This window comes from Capricornis sumatraensis, chromosome 6 (genome assembly GCF_032405125.1).
Source record: "Capricornis sumatraensis isolate serow.1 chromosome 6, serow.2, whole genome shotgun sequence".
NCBI lineage: Eukaryota > Metazoa > Chordata > Mammalia > Artiodactyla > Bovidae > Capricornis > Capricornis sumatraensis.
The window spans coordinates 119,840,803-119,854,619 of record NC_091074.1 but is presented as its reverse complement, the minus strand read 5'-3'; the positions used below and the strand labels follow the sequence as shown (position 1 = coordinate 119,854,619).

The 13,817-nt window shown below is 53.0% G+C and overlaps 1 protein-coding gene across 5 annotated transcripts; it reads right to left on the bottom strand.

Moving 5' to 3' along the window:
* Positions 1-3,038: 3,038 nt before the first annotated feature.
* Positions 3,039-12,377, bottom strand: RNASEH1 (ribonuclease H1). Of its 5 annotated transcripts, XM_068973799.1 has the most exons (10): positions 12,197-12,377; positions 10,821-10,936; positions 10,049-10,052; positions 9,577-9,626; positions 8,468-8,626; positions 6,740-6,839; positions 5,866-5,920; positions 5,437-5,521; positions 4,856-4,980; positions 3,039-3,706 (listed from the first exon to the last, which is right to left on the bottom strand). In XM_068973799.1, the coding sequence occupies exons 1-10, from the start codon at positions 12,325-12,327 to the stop codon at positions 3,620-3,622; spliced, it is 912 nt and encodes a 303-aa protein (XP_068829900.1). In that variant the 5' UTR covers positions 12,328-12,377; the 3' UTR covers positions 3,039-3,619. The 5 variants fall into 5 exon arrangements, with proteins under 5 accessions (XP_068829900.1, XP_068829901.1, XP_068829898.1 ...); XM_068973800.1 differs by lacking the exons at positions 9,577-9,626; positions 10,049-10,052 and having other exon boundaries at positions 3,039-3,726; XM_068973797.1 differs by lacking the exons at positions 9,577-9,626; positions 10,049-10,052.
* Positions 12,378-13,817: the final 1,440 nt, after the last annotated feature.

Here is a 13,817-nt window from a genome sequence, read left to right as displayed (position 1 = left end):
ATTGAAGGCAGGAGGAGAAGGGGGCGACAGAGGAGGAGATGGTTGGATGGCATCACTGACTCAGTGGATGTTTGAGCAAGCTCTGGGAGTTGGTAATGGACAGGGAGGCCTGGCCTGCTGCAGTCCACGGTCGCAGCATCAGACATGACAGAGCGACTGAACTGAACTGATGAACCTGGCAGTGCACGTTGTATTTTCCAATTTTTTTTTTTTTGGCGGGGCGGGTGGGAGGGGGGTGCATGATAAACACCCAGGAATGTAATTGCTGGGTAACCGGGCAGTTCTATTTTTAGCTGAGAAACTGCCAGTGTCTTCCATACTGGTGCATATGGTGGCTGCACCAGTTGACATTCCCGCCGACAGTGTATGAGGGGTCCCTTGCTTCCGCATCCTAACAGTTGTGGGATGGCTGCCATTCTGACAGGTGCGAGGTGATTCTTCCTTAATCTGTTTTAAGCTAATTAATTTATGACTACACCAGGTCTTTGTTGCTGCATGCAGGAGTGGGAGCTCCGGTTCCCAGGCTCTAGGGTGCTGGCTGAGTAGCTGTGGTGCACGCGCTTAGCTGCTCCAAGGCATGTGGGGTTTTCCAAGACCAGGGATCGAACCCGTGCCCCCTGCACCGACAGGTGGATTCTCACCCACTGCACCGACGGGGAAGACCTCCCTTACTGTTTCCATCCTATTTGCATGTATTTGTATTAAACATACATGACAACTAACCCAAGAAACATTACAGAGACTAGCTCAGCCAACAACCTTGAAAGTCTTCGTAGGCACTGTGACCCTGCAGCCTGAGGTCACCATTCCTAGTTGGAAACCTTCCGAACTTCCATGTACGGAACTGTCCCCTCTGCTCGGGCGTCCAGAGCAACACACTGCAGCCTTGGGGCTGAGGCAGAATTTTGTCCTTTTGGTCCTGGAGCTGAGCTTGAAGATGACCACGTCAGCAATTCTACTCCTGGGTGTTTATTCCCGGAGGCCTCTCTCCTGGCCCTGCAGACAGCCTCCTTCCCACGTGTCCTCACGTGGCCCTCCCGCTGCAGGTGTCCCTGGGGTCCGGAGTGGACTAGGGCCACCCAGCCTCATTTTAGTGCAACCGCCTCAGGAAAGGCTCAACATCCAAAGCCAGCCACAGCCTACGCTGGGGGCACGACTCAGCCCCTTGCAGCCCCCATGCTCTCGTGCGGCATGGCGTGCTCCAGCTGGGCCCTGGCGACTGGACGGGCTTGTCCAGGGAGTGCTCTGCGCCCCGACTGAGCCGCTGTGTCCCCCCTGCACCGTGTCATCGTGTCCCAGGTGGGGGTGGTTTTCTTGCATGTCCTGTCTGCCAGCCCCACTACCCTTCCCAGATGCCAACCAATGGCCTCAGCCTGGGCTCTCAGCATTCCCTGCCCTCCAGGAGACATGCAGAAGGTGGGTCTGTTTTCTACTTGAAGCCCCTCCGAACTCAGGCCAGGCTGGGCCGTGGCAGGATCTCAACGCCCCAGACCTAAGACCCCGACTGTGGATCGAGTCGCCAACTCCAACAAATTAAGACCCCCTCCCCGCCCCCCACCCCGCCAAAATAACGCAGCTAAGTCTCAGGCCTTCAGGAGTGAAAATGCTGCTAAAGAGCGACACATCCCTGAGCATGAGACCCTGATTTCCGCGACGCTGAAACCTAAATGGGCATCTTGAAGCTGCTGAACTGCAGTGGTGCCTGGACAGACTTCCCACAGGGCCCTCAGCCCCCACGACCCTAACCCAGGAGATGCTGGCAGGGCCTGCCCAGTGCTGGGATATGACACGACACATCTCAACCCGAGTGGACGCAGGCACAACTGAGGCCCTTATTACAGACACAGAAACGTAAAATCTCCCCCAAACAGGAAACTCACACTGCAGCTGGAGACGGACAGCAGGAAATGTACTCTTGTGAACATAAAGAGCAATCAAGAGCCAACTGAAAGGCTCCTCCCACAGCCCAGAGCAGCTGCAGGCTGGGTGCGACGGGCTGAAGTCCACCAGAAAGGCTCAAGTACACGAGTTCATGAGCGATACATATCTTTACATGTTATAAAACACATAAAGAAATCCTCCTAATCGGTCACCTTCTCAGGATGACAGGGAGCCAATCTCAGCACTTATCCTGCCTTTCGTATGTGACCTCTACCCTCTGGAGCCAAAACTGATGAGGGGAAGGAGCTTCTGAAACCATTCCAGCTAATAAACAAGCAGGATGGGAGGGTATCAGCTTTCTGCCACCTGTGTGACTTAACGGACCCGGCCCTGAGCGCCAGCACCTGCCCACGCGGGAAGGACGAGGTCACGTGCCTTTTGATGAGCGCCCGGGACACACACGCACATGGGAGGATCCCGCTGCCAACCTGCAGGCAACAGAGACGCGAGAACACGCTAGACGGCCCAAGATGGCGAGCAACAGATCTCAAAGCGGGAACCGGCAGGGCAGATCGCTCAGGCTCTTCCACAGATAACCTGTAGGGACACCGACGGGTTGAGGTGGAACCTGGGAATTAGAGACTTAAGAAATGTCAGGTTAGGGGGTGGGGGAGGTTCAAGAGGGAGGGGACATACACATACTGACAGCGGGTTCCTGTTGTTGTGAGGCAGAACCAGGAGTGTGGTAGAGCGATCAGCCTCCAATTAAAAGTCAATTAAAGAGAAGAGAAACGTCAAGGTAAGAAACCAGCAAGCTAAACTGCCATGGAGAAAAGCAGGCAGTCGCTTCCGCAGCAGCGGGGTTAGTCCTGGGGGCGCAGGCGCTGTGCGTGGAGGCGCCGGGCCGGGGGGGAGGGGGGGGTCACAAGGGTGTTCCCTTGCAGGAATCATCATAACGGTAACGGTATTTGTAGCAGTAGCAACAGTAATTCAATAAGCTATTCATTTATTTTTTATCATTTTCTGCATGCTTTTATGACCAAATTTGTAATAGAAAAAAATAATGTTAAAGTTTTTAATTTTCAAGGTGCTTTTAACAAAAATAACCGAGGACACTTTTACAGCATTCATTTACAACTGCAGTCTTCAGACGCCGGTGACCACTGCTATCTGGCGGGCACGCAGCAGGGACTGCCAGGGGCAGGTGCCCCGCCTCGTGCCCACCAGGTGCCACCACATCCCTCCGGCTGAGCATGGGTCCTGGGGGGGGGGGGGGCGGCGGGGGGCGGGGCTGCACCTTCCTCCAACCCCGCAGAGGCACCGGTCCACCTGAGAGTCCCGACTCCATCCTGCCAACTGGAAGCCAAATGAACGCTTTCAGAAAACATCCAGATTTCTTGCCTGTGTTTTTAAACCCGTGCTTACCTCATCCTTGTAAAATCAAGGCCCTGACGTTTTTGTCCAAACTGCAATACAGCTAATGAGAACAGTATCAAGCCCAATAAAGCATAATGCTAAGATCTCACAAAATTCTCAAATCTGAACAATGTTCATTTTATGAACCATCCAATCAGCTTAATTGCACAGACCACAGACCAGCAGCCTGCCTTCCGGGTTCAGTCTGAAAGCCGGATCTGCCCACTGATGGTGGGGCCCAGCCTGTAGCTTTGTTCTTCACCCCAGTCAGTAAAGGGGACGCGGGCCACGGCTCAGGGCTTCCAGGAGCCACAGCACCTGCTCAGTCTGCAGGCTGCTTCGCGCCTTCTCTCGCTAGTCTGTCCGCCTCTTCGTTGCCTCTAAATCCCGAATGGCCAGGAACATGCATCTGTTAAATAAAAAGTTTCCCTTTATTCTTACCAGTTTTTTAAACAAGCAGCACATCACTACACGCTCACTGCAGTACGAGCCAACCCCTCAGAGAGGGCGAGCACGGCGGCCCCCACAGCCCCCCTCAGTGCAGCCCAAGGTGTGTGCCTACCGCACTCGAGCACCAGACACACCAGCAGAAACCACTGTTTCTCCACAGACTGGGCTTCAGCGCTCTATTGGGTTTTTTCCCACTTAATGGTGAGCTTTCAGGTATATCAGTGGTATGGATGGATATGTACGTCGCACACACGTGCACGCACACACACCCCTTACACACACACCCCTTACACACACACACCCCTTACTCCCTCTCAGTGCTGCTACACAGAACGGGTGCACTCGTGTAACTGAACTGTCTGCACTTAGAGTACTGAAAGGCAAGTTTATTTTTTTATTTTTTGGCTGAACTGCAAGGCTTGCGGGACTTAGTTCCCTGAACAGGGATCAAACTCGTGCCCTCAGCAGTGAAAGCATGGAGTCCTAACGCTGGGCCAGCAGGGAAGTCCCTGAAAGGCAAGTTTAAATGACAGGTCATCAGTCAAGAGGGTCCTGGGCTGGGAGAGCAGGCTAGGGTTAAGAAAATGACTGGACTTTTAACTTTCTCTCTGTTGTTCAAAAAGATGATTTTCTTGGGGGGAGCATGGTTATACATTCTGCACGGGATATGGATATATATACATCCAGTGTATATACAGGGCTGAGCCTGCTGTCCACCTGAAACTATCACACCATCGTTACCTGGCTGTACTCCGATATAAAACAAAAGGCGGGAAAAAAAAAAAAGGTAATTTTAATAAAAGCAACCTAGTATAACAACAAAAAAATCACATTACTAAAGCTTCATCACACAACTCCACTCTTAATGAGACACAGTACACATTAGTTTACCTGACGTTTGGACCACTTCCAAAGAGACGGGGAGCTGGCGCTCACAGGCGGCTCTGGCGGGGGCGGGGGTTGGGGGGGTGGCGGCGCAGCCCGCCTCATGGGGGCGCTCTCACGCTGCGGCAGCGATGCAGGCCATCGCCCACACCGCTGCCGCGCTAGCTCACCGATGCCCTGGTCCTCGCGGCCGAGTGGTGAGCGCGCGCAGGCCGGCACTCACCCACTGAATGTCCATGCCCCGCGCCAGCCGCTCCAGCTCCGCGAAGTCCTCCTTGTTGGTCACCTCCTTCCCAGTGCTGGTCCTCCAGCCATTCTGCTTCCAGCCCTTCACCCAGGAGGTGATGCCTGGGCGACACGCACGCTCAGAGGTCCCTCCCGCACGCGCCCGTTTTCCCTCCTCCCTAGACGGCCCTCTGACCGCCGCTCCGCTGGCACCCGAGTTACCCGTCTGGACCCTCCTTCCCCCGGGGCCGGGCGCTGGCTCCTCTGTCCCTCCACTCGACCTACAACCCACGGCTCTGGGGCTCAGGCCCCCGGTCCGCCCCCTCCTCCACAACCCCCAGCCCCCAGCAGGCCGTGGGCCCACACGCAGAACTTCCCAGAGGAAGCGCACGTGCCCATCACGGCGGAGCCTCTGGGGCAACCCCGGACCAGTGCGGGCTTCCTTCAGCCCCAACACACCAGCGCCACCCCTACCGTTTGGGTCCCGCCCTGACACCACACCTCCTCCGGGGAAGGACACGCGGACTTCCCTGCATAATCATCCCCAAAACCCAGGAGAAGTCAAACAGAGCCGCTTACCATTGATGGTAAACATGCTGTCCGTGTAGAGAACCAGCTTAGTGATGTCCTGAGCCTTAGCTTGCTCGATGGCTTTGCAGGCTGCCTTGAAGAGACACACCAGTTTCATGCTGAAAAGACCATTCAACTTTTGCCACTGTTGTTGAAAATTACTGAAAAATTTAAATTCCTTTTCCTGTGCTAACTGTAAGAATAATATTGTCTATGTGAAATAAGGCTACACATACAATCCTGTTCAGACATCTACTCAAAACAAATTTTATCATTTTTCTAGAAAACTCCTATTCATCAGGACTGTTACAGCCCCAAACTTCTGGACTCTGAGTATTCTACATACAAGGAGAGTAGAAAGTCCATTGATATGTTCCAGTCAATAGTAAAGAATGATGAATTGACATATTCAGTAGAAAAATACATCCAGTAACTTACATGAATCTCAGCCCTTTGGTTTGTTTGTCGCCCAGGAAGTCTAATTCCTACATTTCTGGTACAAAACAGTACAAAGGAAAATAAAATTATAACACTAATTCTCAAAGTGATTCCTTAAGTCACTTAATGGCTAATATGCTTTCATACATTTTTTAACTGAAATGAATGAAAGCATCATTCAAGAACACAGCCTTTAAAAATCAAACCAAGAAACCCAGCATTTCATTGAGAAGTGCCATGGTGTGGTCTAGTAGGAAAACCCTAGACCAGGAGGCAAAACCCAAGATTAATTTCTGGACGTGAAACACACTAGCGTGCGGTCCTGGTCAGGTACTAACCCTCTGGATGCTCACACCACCCAAGCTCGCCACCCCGTGGAGGGTTCAAGGCTCAGTGAGGCATCAGGTGGAGGCGGGCGGCCGTGCAGGCCAGGAGGCGCGAGAGCAGCACGCTGCTCCCTCCCGGAGCCGCTCGGGAACCTGGACACCAGTGAGTGGCTACTTCGCAGGGCTGCAGTCCCTCCTTCACGTGAATTCTGGGCCGTCAGTTACTCAAGTTCCGCACTTGGGGCAGGCACGTGTGAACAATCTCACTCCCCCTCACCCTGATTCTGCGCCGTTTGGAAACCATGGGTCCCCACTAAGCTCACTCATCTTCAGGAGTGGCAGGGGCACAGGGTCCCAGTCTGGGGACCCGCCCATGGAGCATCCTTGCAAAAACCACTGCCCAGGGACCCTCCCGCCACCCCTGCCAACGCTTCCAAACAATCAAACAGTAGCAGACGCTGCCTCATCCGTTCCCAAGTTCTGAAGCGTGACTCGGTTAAACGTTAAATGTGAAGCTTAATAAAAGCCACCGTTTCTGGCTTACTTACAAGGGATGCCCTGGCCCCCAGTACACGCCGATTCCTGCGCGAGCCCTCTTGCGCCCATTACTGGAGCAGCAGCCGTCAGTGTAGACGACCACGGAGTCCCCTGTGAGTGGGAAACACAGTGAGCGCCCGGGGACCAGCACCGTGAGAAACTCGAATCCACCTGAAACACTCACACAGTTGAGAAGGCATTCTATTCCAAGAGGGCATCTGTGCTCTGGAAGCTTCCTGAGCAGGAGAACACTGCTAATGCCCCGTGGAGGCACTTGCCTCTTCCCACTTGCAATCCACTCATATTTCAGTCCTGCCTGCTGGGCGAGTTCAAGTGAAAGCGATCACTCTGTAAACCTAGAACCTGCTGCTGTTTACAATGTTTGCTTCAGAGGCCAACCAGCAATGCCATTGGCCCCTCCCCACAGGGGTGGGGGTCGGGGGTACGTTTACCCCGAGAAGCGGCCCATGCAGACAACAGCGCCTTGATGGTGATGAAGACCTCCCTGCCTGAAGGGAAGTCCTCTGACAAACGCGGGCCTAATTTCTGTCTTGGGCCTTTTGCTACTACTGAACTGTGGTCCTGTTTGCTTCTTTCCACCAAAGCAGAGTTTGATCAACACACCAATACTGTATAAGGAACAAGGCAGAGAAGGAGTGGCTCTCAGGCCGCTGACAGCCAGCAGAGCACTCAGCCGGGTGGAGGGAGCACTGGGCTGCCAGGTGCCGGGGAGCAGGGGTGTGGGGCAGACAGAGGCCGTGCCTGAGAGGCGTGTCAGAGCAGGGCAGACTACGCAGGGGAAGGCGAGCAGGGCGGAGGCGAGGCGTGAGAGGGTGGTGCTAGGAGCCTTCGAGACCACGGTCTGCTGAAGGAGATGCTGGGCACGACTGCCGCCCGGGTCCTCGGCTCTGTGCCGGCTGTGATGACCCATCAGGCACTGAGGTGGGGACCCTGGCGCTTCAGGCAACTGCTGGTGCGCTGGGCACACTCATCTCCCAGTCACCCCACAAATATCTGCTTCACTTGATCTAAATCATTTGATTTTGCTTTTCATGTAACTTCAAACACAGTTTTCATGCAGTTTGACCAAACGTTTTTTACTGGTTTCCCTTGAATTCAGAATTCCCTTGAATTATAAAATGGCTTCTTCTTTGGGAAAACCTGGAACCCACAAATACACTGATTTATATAAAAATTGCTGCTTATTCCTATTCTCCACTCCTGCGTGTAAAAGACAAAAAGGAGACGCATGTACCGTAAGTCACTGAACACAAACACTTGACTCCTAGAGCTAAAGGCAAAGGAGAGATTCACAACTATCTTGCTTCACAGGAGGAGACAGGGTCATGTCTGTTTTGCAAAGACGGCATGTAAGTGGTTAAGATGCTGGTGCCAGGCAACATACAAAGGCGCTCTGTCCAGGGCCTTTCCTACCTGAAGAGCTGAAGTCTTTCCATTTTTTTAGGGACCAGAAATATTGTGTCCATAGAGAACAATGGTGTTTACAAAGATCACAGTTTTTCATGCATAGCTTACATAATAGTTTTCAAGTGAATGTCCAAAATTCTAATAATTCTGCACCATTTGATAGATTATAAAATAGTGACCTTAGAGATTTTTAAATAACTTTTTCATGTAAGAAGGTTACACATCAGCTCAAATTTCCCTTATTAAGAGAAAAAAGTTTTTACACATAAATAATTACAGTACAAAAATTTTTAAATTCAAGACAGACATACCCATGTAAGAAAAGGTGTCTTTGCTAACTGGAGGTGGTGGCTCTGTGCTCTGTCTCACGTGCTTTGCACACACCTCTGCATTTTCACCCTCATCCAAGGGCTCACGGAGTCGCTTGCTTGCTTTCACTTGTGGTTCTTCTACGTGTTTAGGTTTTTGCCCTGAAAGACAGTCTCCTCAAAAGCTAGACACAACACAGCAGGAAATGACTGAGAATCCAGAAATTCACCGAGTCAGGCTGAAACACCCTGTGTGGGGCTCTGTACGGAGGGAAAGACTCTGTCCTGGAAGGTGATTCTAAATTTTCCTTAAGAAGCTCCACAAGGCAGGGTGAAGACCGCAGCAAAGCTTCTGCTAAGGAAGGCCACTGGCTGCCATGGAAATGGGAGAGACACCATGGGTGCTGAACCCTCCAGGGCTCAGAGTTTGAAAATCTGAGAGGCTCTTTCCCAAGAGTAAACAAGGACCCAGTTTTTGTACATAAGCTGAGAACAGACGATGGGACGTATTAAGAAAGGAAAGTGGAAGCCAAACGGTATTGCGGCTGGGGCCCTGCAGGGACAGCACCGCACGGGGGATGGCACTGGCCGAGCGCTCGTCCAGAGTGGACCTGAGGTGACCCTCAGGGGATACTCACACCACTCAGGCTATAGCTCGCTTAACTCTTCCACGTAATTATGGCAGCTGAGAAGAATTAGACCACGATTCAAACAAATGATTTCGATCTGAGCTCTACCTTTCATCAGCTGTGAACTCCGTCAAATGACCTCACCCATCACAGCTGCTGTACAAGGAAGCACTCGGTGACCTGAAGCTGCTTTCCCTGCACTTTCCTTTCATGGAGCAGAAACAGAACACAGAGATCTCGAAAACCACCACCTTAACCCAACACTAGAGGGCACTCCCTCCCTTAAACCCTAAACCAGTGCATTCACTGAGCATCATCGACCAGACAGGCATCGGCTGCAGCCCCCTGCCCGGCGCGGCCTCTCACCCCACACCTCTCAGAGGCCGGCAAGGCCAGCCTGGCAGAGCTGGAGGGAAGTTTCCACTCTGTCCAGAGCAACACTGGTATTTCCACTCTGATGCACGTGGACTACCTCGTATTTACCTTGAAAGTCTCCTCTAGGGGACTTCCCTGGTGGTCCAGTGATTGAGAATCTGCTCGCTGATAACAAGGGTAACAGGTTCGCTCCCTGGTCTGGGGAGATCCGACACGCCCAAGGGGCAACTAAGCCCCTGAGCCCACAGCTACCAAAGCCTGCGCGCCTAGAGCCCATGCTCCACAACCGAGAGTTATCCCCACTCACCGAGACTAGAGAGCGTGCCCACGCATCAACGGAGGGCCAGCACGCCCAAAAGGAAACCTTAGAAAAAAGAAAAAGGACCCAACCAAGACAAGACTGACACTTCCAAACTAGCTTCCTATCCCAAGCTGAATTCTCGTCTGGGGAGAAAATGGAACTGTCACATCATGCTCCCGTTGAAAGGCTGCTGGCAGATGGAGGAGGAGGCAGCCACACAGGAGGGTGGGTCTCCTCTACCTCAGAAACTCGCCTTTTAGGGCAGATTCCCAGCAGGACCTGCCTCTCCCTGAACTCCGCTCGGCCCAGAATGGTCACAACAGCCCAGAGGAGCACTTGTTCAAAGTTTGAGCACCTTGGTGAGCTCCAGAGACTGCTCAAAAGAAGCTGATTTGAAATATTCTCCTCTCAGCCTTCATCCACTGCAGTAAAGAAACGCCTGAATAAAGTTCATGAAAATAAAAAACACTTCAAGATAGTTCCAATCTTTGTGCTCTAACGCAGTCACTCTCGGTGTCCCTTATGTTAGTCCTTAAACGTCAATTAACTCTACTTTCTCACACGTGAACTGCAGGAAGTTCCAATTGCCTGACTTCGTCCAAGGTAAAAAGAAAATGCCACAGAGGTGCATGCTGGGAAAAGAACTACAATCATCGTTTTACAACTAGAGCCCATATAATCCACTAACAAGAATGAGTGTTTTTACAGGTGGAATTAAGCATAGTGAGCACCCTGAACAGAACAGGAGATCTGAGCCCTGGCTTGTCTCTAATACTGTTACCAACAGGAGTCCCTAAGTTAAAATGCTTTCAGCCTGTTTCCTAACCTGTGAAACAGAAACAACCATAGTATCTCCTCTCTGTGTTTAGAGGAGTAGCGACATAGATCACAGCAGAGAACAGAGGACCCGGTGTGCTGTGGTCCCTGGAGTCATGAAGAGTGACACGACTTAGCAACTGAACCTTCACCACGACATACAAATCAAGAGACTCCTGGGCTATGACAGGCTTTGAATAGGGTAAAAGGTCACAATGATGTGAGCTGTGAGTACCTTCTGGATGACTGGGGCTTGCAGCCCTGCTGACAAAGGCCCAGGCTTCCTCCTCTGTGGCGAACTTCTTAAATCTGGCTGCAGGAAACCGGTCCACCTGCGCTCTGCATTCATCCCTGCAACGCAAGGCAGCGTCACCTCCTTCGGTGCTGTGACTCACCCTACTTTCCAATGGACCACTTTCTCAGGGTGGGAACAGTTTGAAAAGGTTGCCGCTGCCAGCTCCTTGAGGCGAAGGATCAAGCCTCAGTGTCTGCAGTGTCATCCTGCGTGTCCCACCCTTCGCTCTGGGTCATGTTAGCGCCAGCCAGACAACACACGTGCACCATAAGGCCTTCCTCAAAGCATAGGAGAACTTTCGAGATTTAATCACTTCATTACAACATAAAGGGGGCTTCCCTGGTGGCTCAGAGGCTAAAGCGTCTGCCTGCAAGGCGGGAGACCCAGGTTCAATCCGTGGGTCGGGAAGATCCCCTGGAGAAGGAAATGGCAACCCACTCCAGTATTCTTGCCTGGAGAATCCCATGGACGAAGGAGCCTGGTAGGTTACAGTCCATGGGGTCGCAAAGAGTCGGACATGACTGAGTAACTTCACTTTCACAACATAAAGATCAGCTTCTGGGCGCCTCTTCCTCACAGCATAGCCGCAGGGGGCAACACTGTGCATTCAGAACACATACACAAATAACTGACCTCGATGACTGACGCAGGGGGAAGAGCGCTGGTCCTAGAGCCCCAACACCTGGCTTCAAGACCCACATCTGTCACTTACTCGGCCCGTCAATTACTTTAACACGGTAACTACACCCCAACATGAGAATCCCATCTAACGCACAGGATTGTTACGGGGACATAAACACTAGTTGACAAGAATTTCTCTTTTTAAAAGTAGAAGATGAGATTAGGCGTTGAGCTCCATTATGTGTCCCCGTTTGGAAAATCTTTCCGTGCAACAGAAGGGAAGAAGTGAAGTGATGTCACTCAGTCGTGTCCGACTCTTTGTGACCCCATGGACTGTAGCCTACCAGGCTCCTCACTCCACAGAATTTTCCAGGCAAGAATACTGGAGTGGGTTGCCATTTCCTTCTCCAGGAGATCTTCCCGACCTAGGGACTGAACCCGGGTCTCCCCCATTGTAGGCAGACGTTTTACCGTCTGAGCCACCAGGAAGGATTAAATAGAAGCAAGCCTCTGGCCAACCCTGACTGTAAGTGGCGTTTCTGAAAGTCCCAGCAAACACGAAGCGGAGCCGAGGCCTACCACGTCAGGACCCCCGCGCGCCTACCCCAAGCGAGGTCCGCGGGCTCCGGGGGGTGACCGCCGCCCCCTCGCCGCGAAGCCGCCCACACCGCCCTGGGTCGGCGCGGCTTGCTCACCAGGTCCGGAAGACCCCGGCCTTGCGGCCCCTCCTCACGGCATAGAACATGGCAAGACTGCGGCAGCTCGGGATACTGCAGCCCACAGTGGCCAAAGCCACTCTGTGCACCACGCCCAGAAGCCGGGTCATCGCTCACTCCCGGTCACCCCCGAGCACATCAGCTCCCGGGCGAGGGCCGCCATCACAGAACCCGAACTTCTGGCGGCGGCGCAGGGAGATGACGCAAGCCCAGCGCCGAGGGTGGGGCCCAGAGACAAGGGCTCTTCTGAATCGTCAGTTTCCCGGATGTCCGTAAGGACACGGGGCCTGGGCGGAAGTCTCGGAGTCCGGGCCCAAGAAGCAGAGGCGGGGACTTCCGGGGCGGGGCCCCACGGAGATAGTCCGCGGGGCGGGGCCTGCGCTGGGGGCGGGCCTCCCGGCTCTCACCCGCCTGCGCTCCTGGGAACCGTTCTGGGGCTGTGGTGAGCGCTGGACGCTCTGCGCGCTGGGCGTCGGGTCCCCAGCCCCCGGCCCCCGGCCCCAGGTCAGCCCCCCGTGTTCCGCGGCTTTCCCGGGGTGCGGGGTACACTCAGGGTCAGCCAGGCACGCGGATGGGCTGGTTTACTCGCCCACTGTTGTCCTGGCCGGAAAGACATTGGGGTCCACAAGTGAAAAGGGGTGGGTGCGGCAGAGGGAGAGAGGGGAAAGGGGTGAGCTCGCACCCCGCCGCCGCCTCCATGGTCCCCTCAAGTTGGAGGGAAGGCACGTTGTCCCCACCTCCAACTAGGCGCTGTAACCAGAGGGATGTCCAGAACTTAATGCACTGCGACCCAAGGGGAAATTTACAGGAACGTTAATGTCTTAGAATATTCTCTTAGACTATCAGTTCAGTCGCTCAGTCGTATCTGACTCTTTGCGACCCCATGAATCGCAGCACGCCAGGCCTCCCTGTCCATCACCAACTCCCGGAGTTCACTCAGACTCACGTCCATCGAGTCGGTGATGCCATCCAGCCATCTCATCCTCGGTCGTCCCCTTCTCCTCCTGCCCCCAATGCCTCGCAGCATCAGAGTTTTTTCCAGTGAGTCAGCTCTTCATATGAGGCGGCCAAAGTACTGGAGCTTCAGCTTTAGCATCATTCCTTCTAAAGAAATCCCAGGGTTGATCTCCTTCAGAATGGACTGGTTGGATCTCCTTGCAGTCCAAGGGACTCTCAAGAGTCTTCTCCAACACCACAGTTTAAAAGCATCAATTCTTCGGCGCTCAGCTTTCTTCACAGTCCAACTCTCACATCCATACATGACCACGGGAAAAACCATAGCCTTGACTAGATGGACCTTTGTTGGCAAAGTAATGTCTCTGCTTTTGAATATGCTATCTAGCTAGGTTGGTCATAACTTTCCTTCCAAGGAGTAAGCGTCTTTTAATTTCATGGCTGCAGTCACCATCTGCAGTGATTTTGAAACCCCCCAATATAAAGTCTGACACTGTTTCCCCATCTATTTCCCATGAAGTGATGGGACCAGATGCCATGATCTTTGTTTTCTGAATGTTGAGCTTTCAGCCAAATTTTTCACTCTCCACTTTCACTTTCATCAAGAGGCATTTTAGTTGCTCTTCACTTTCTGCCATAAGCGTGG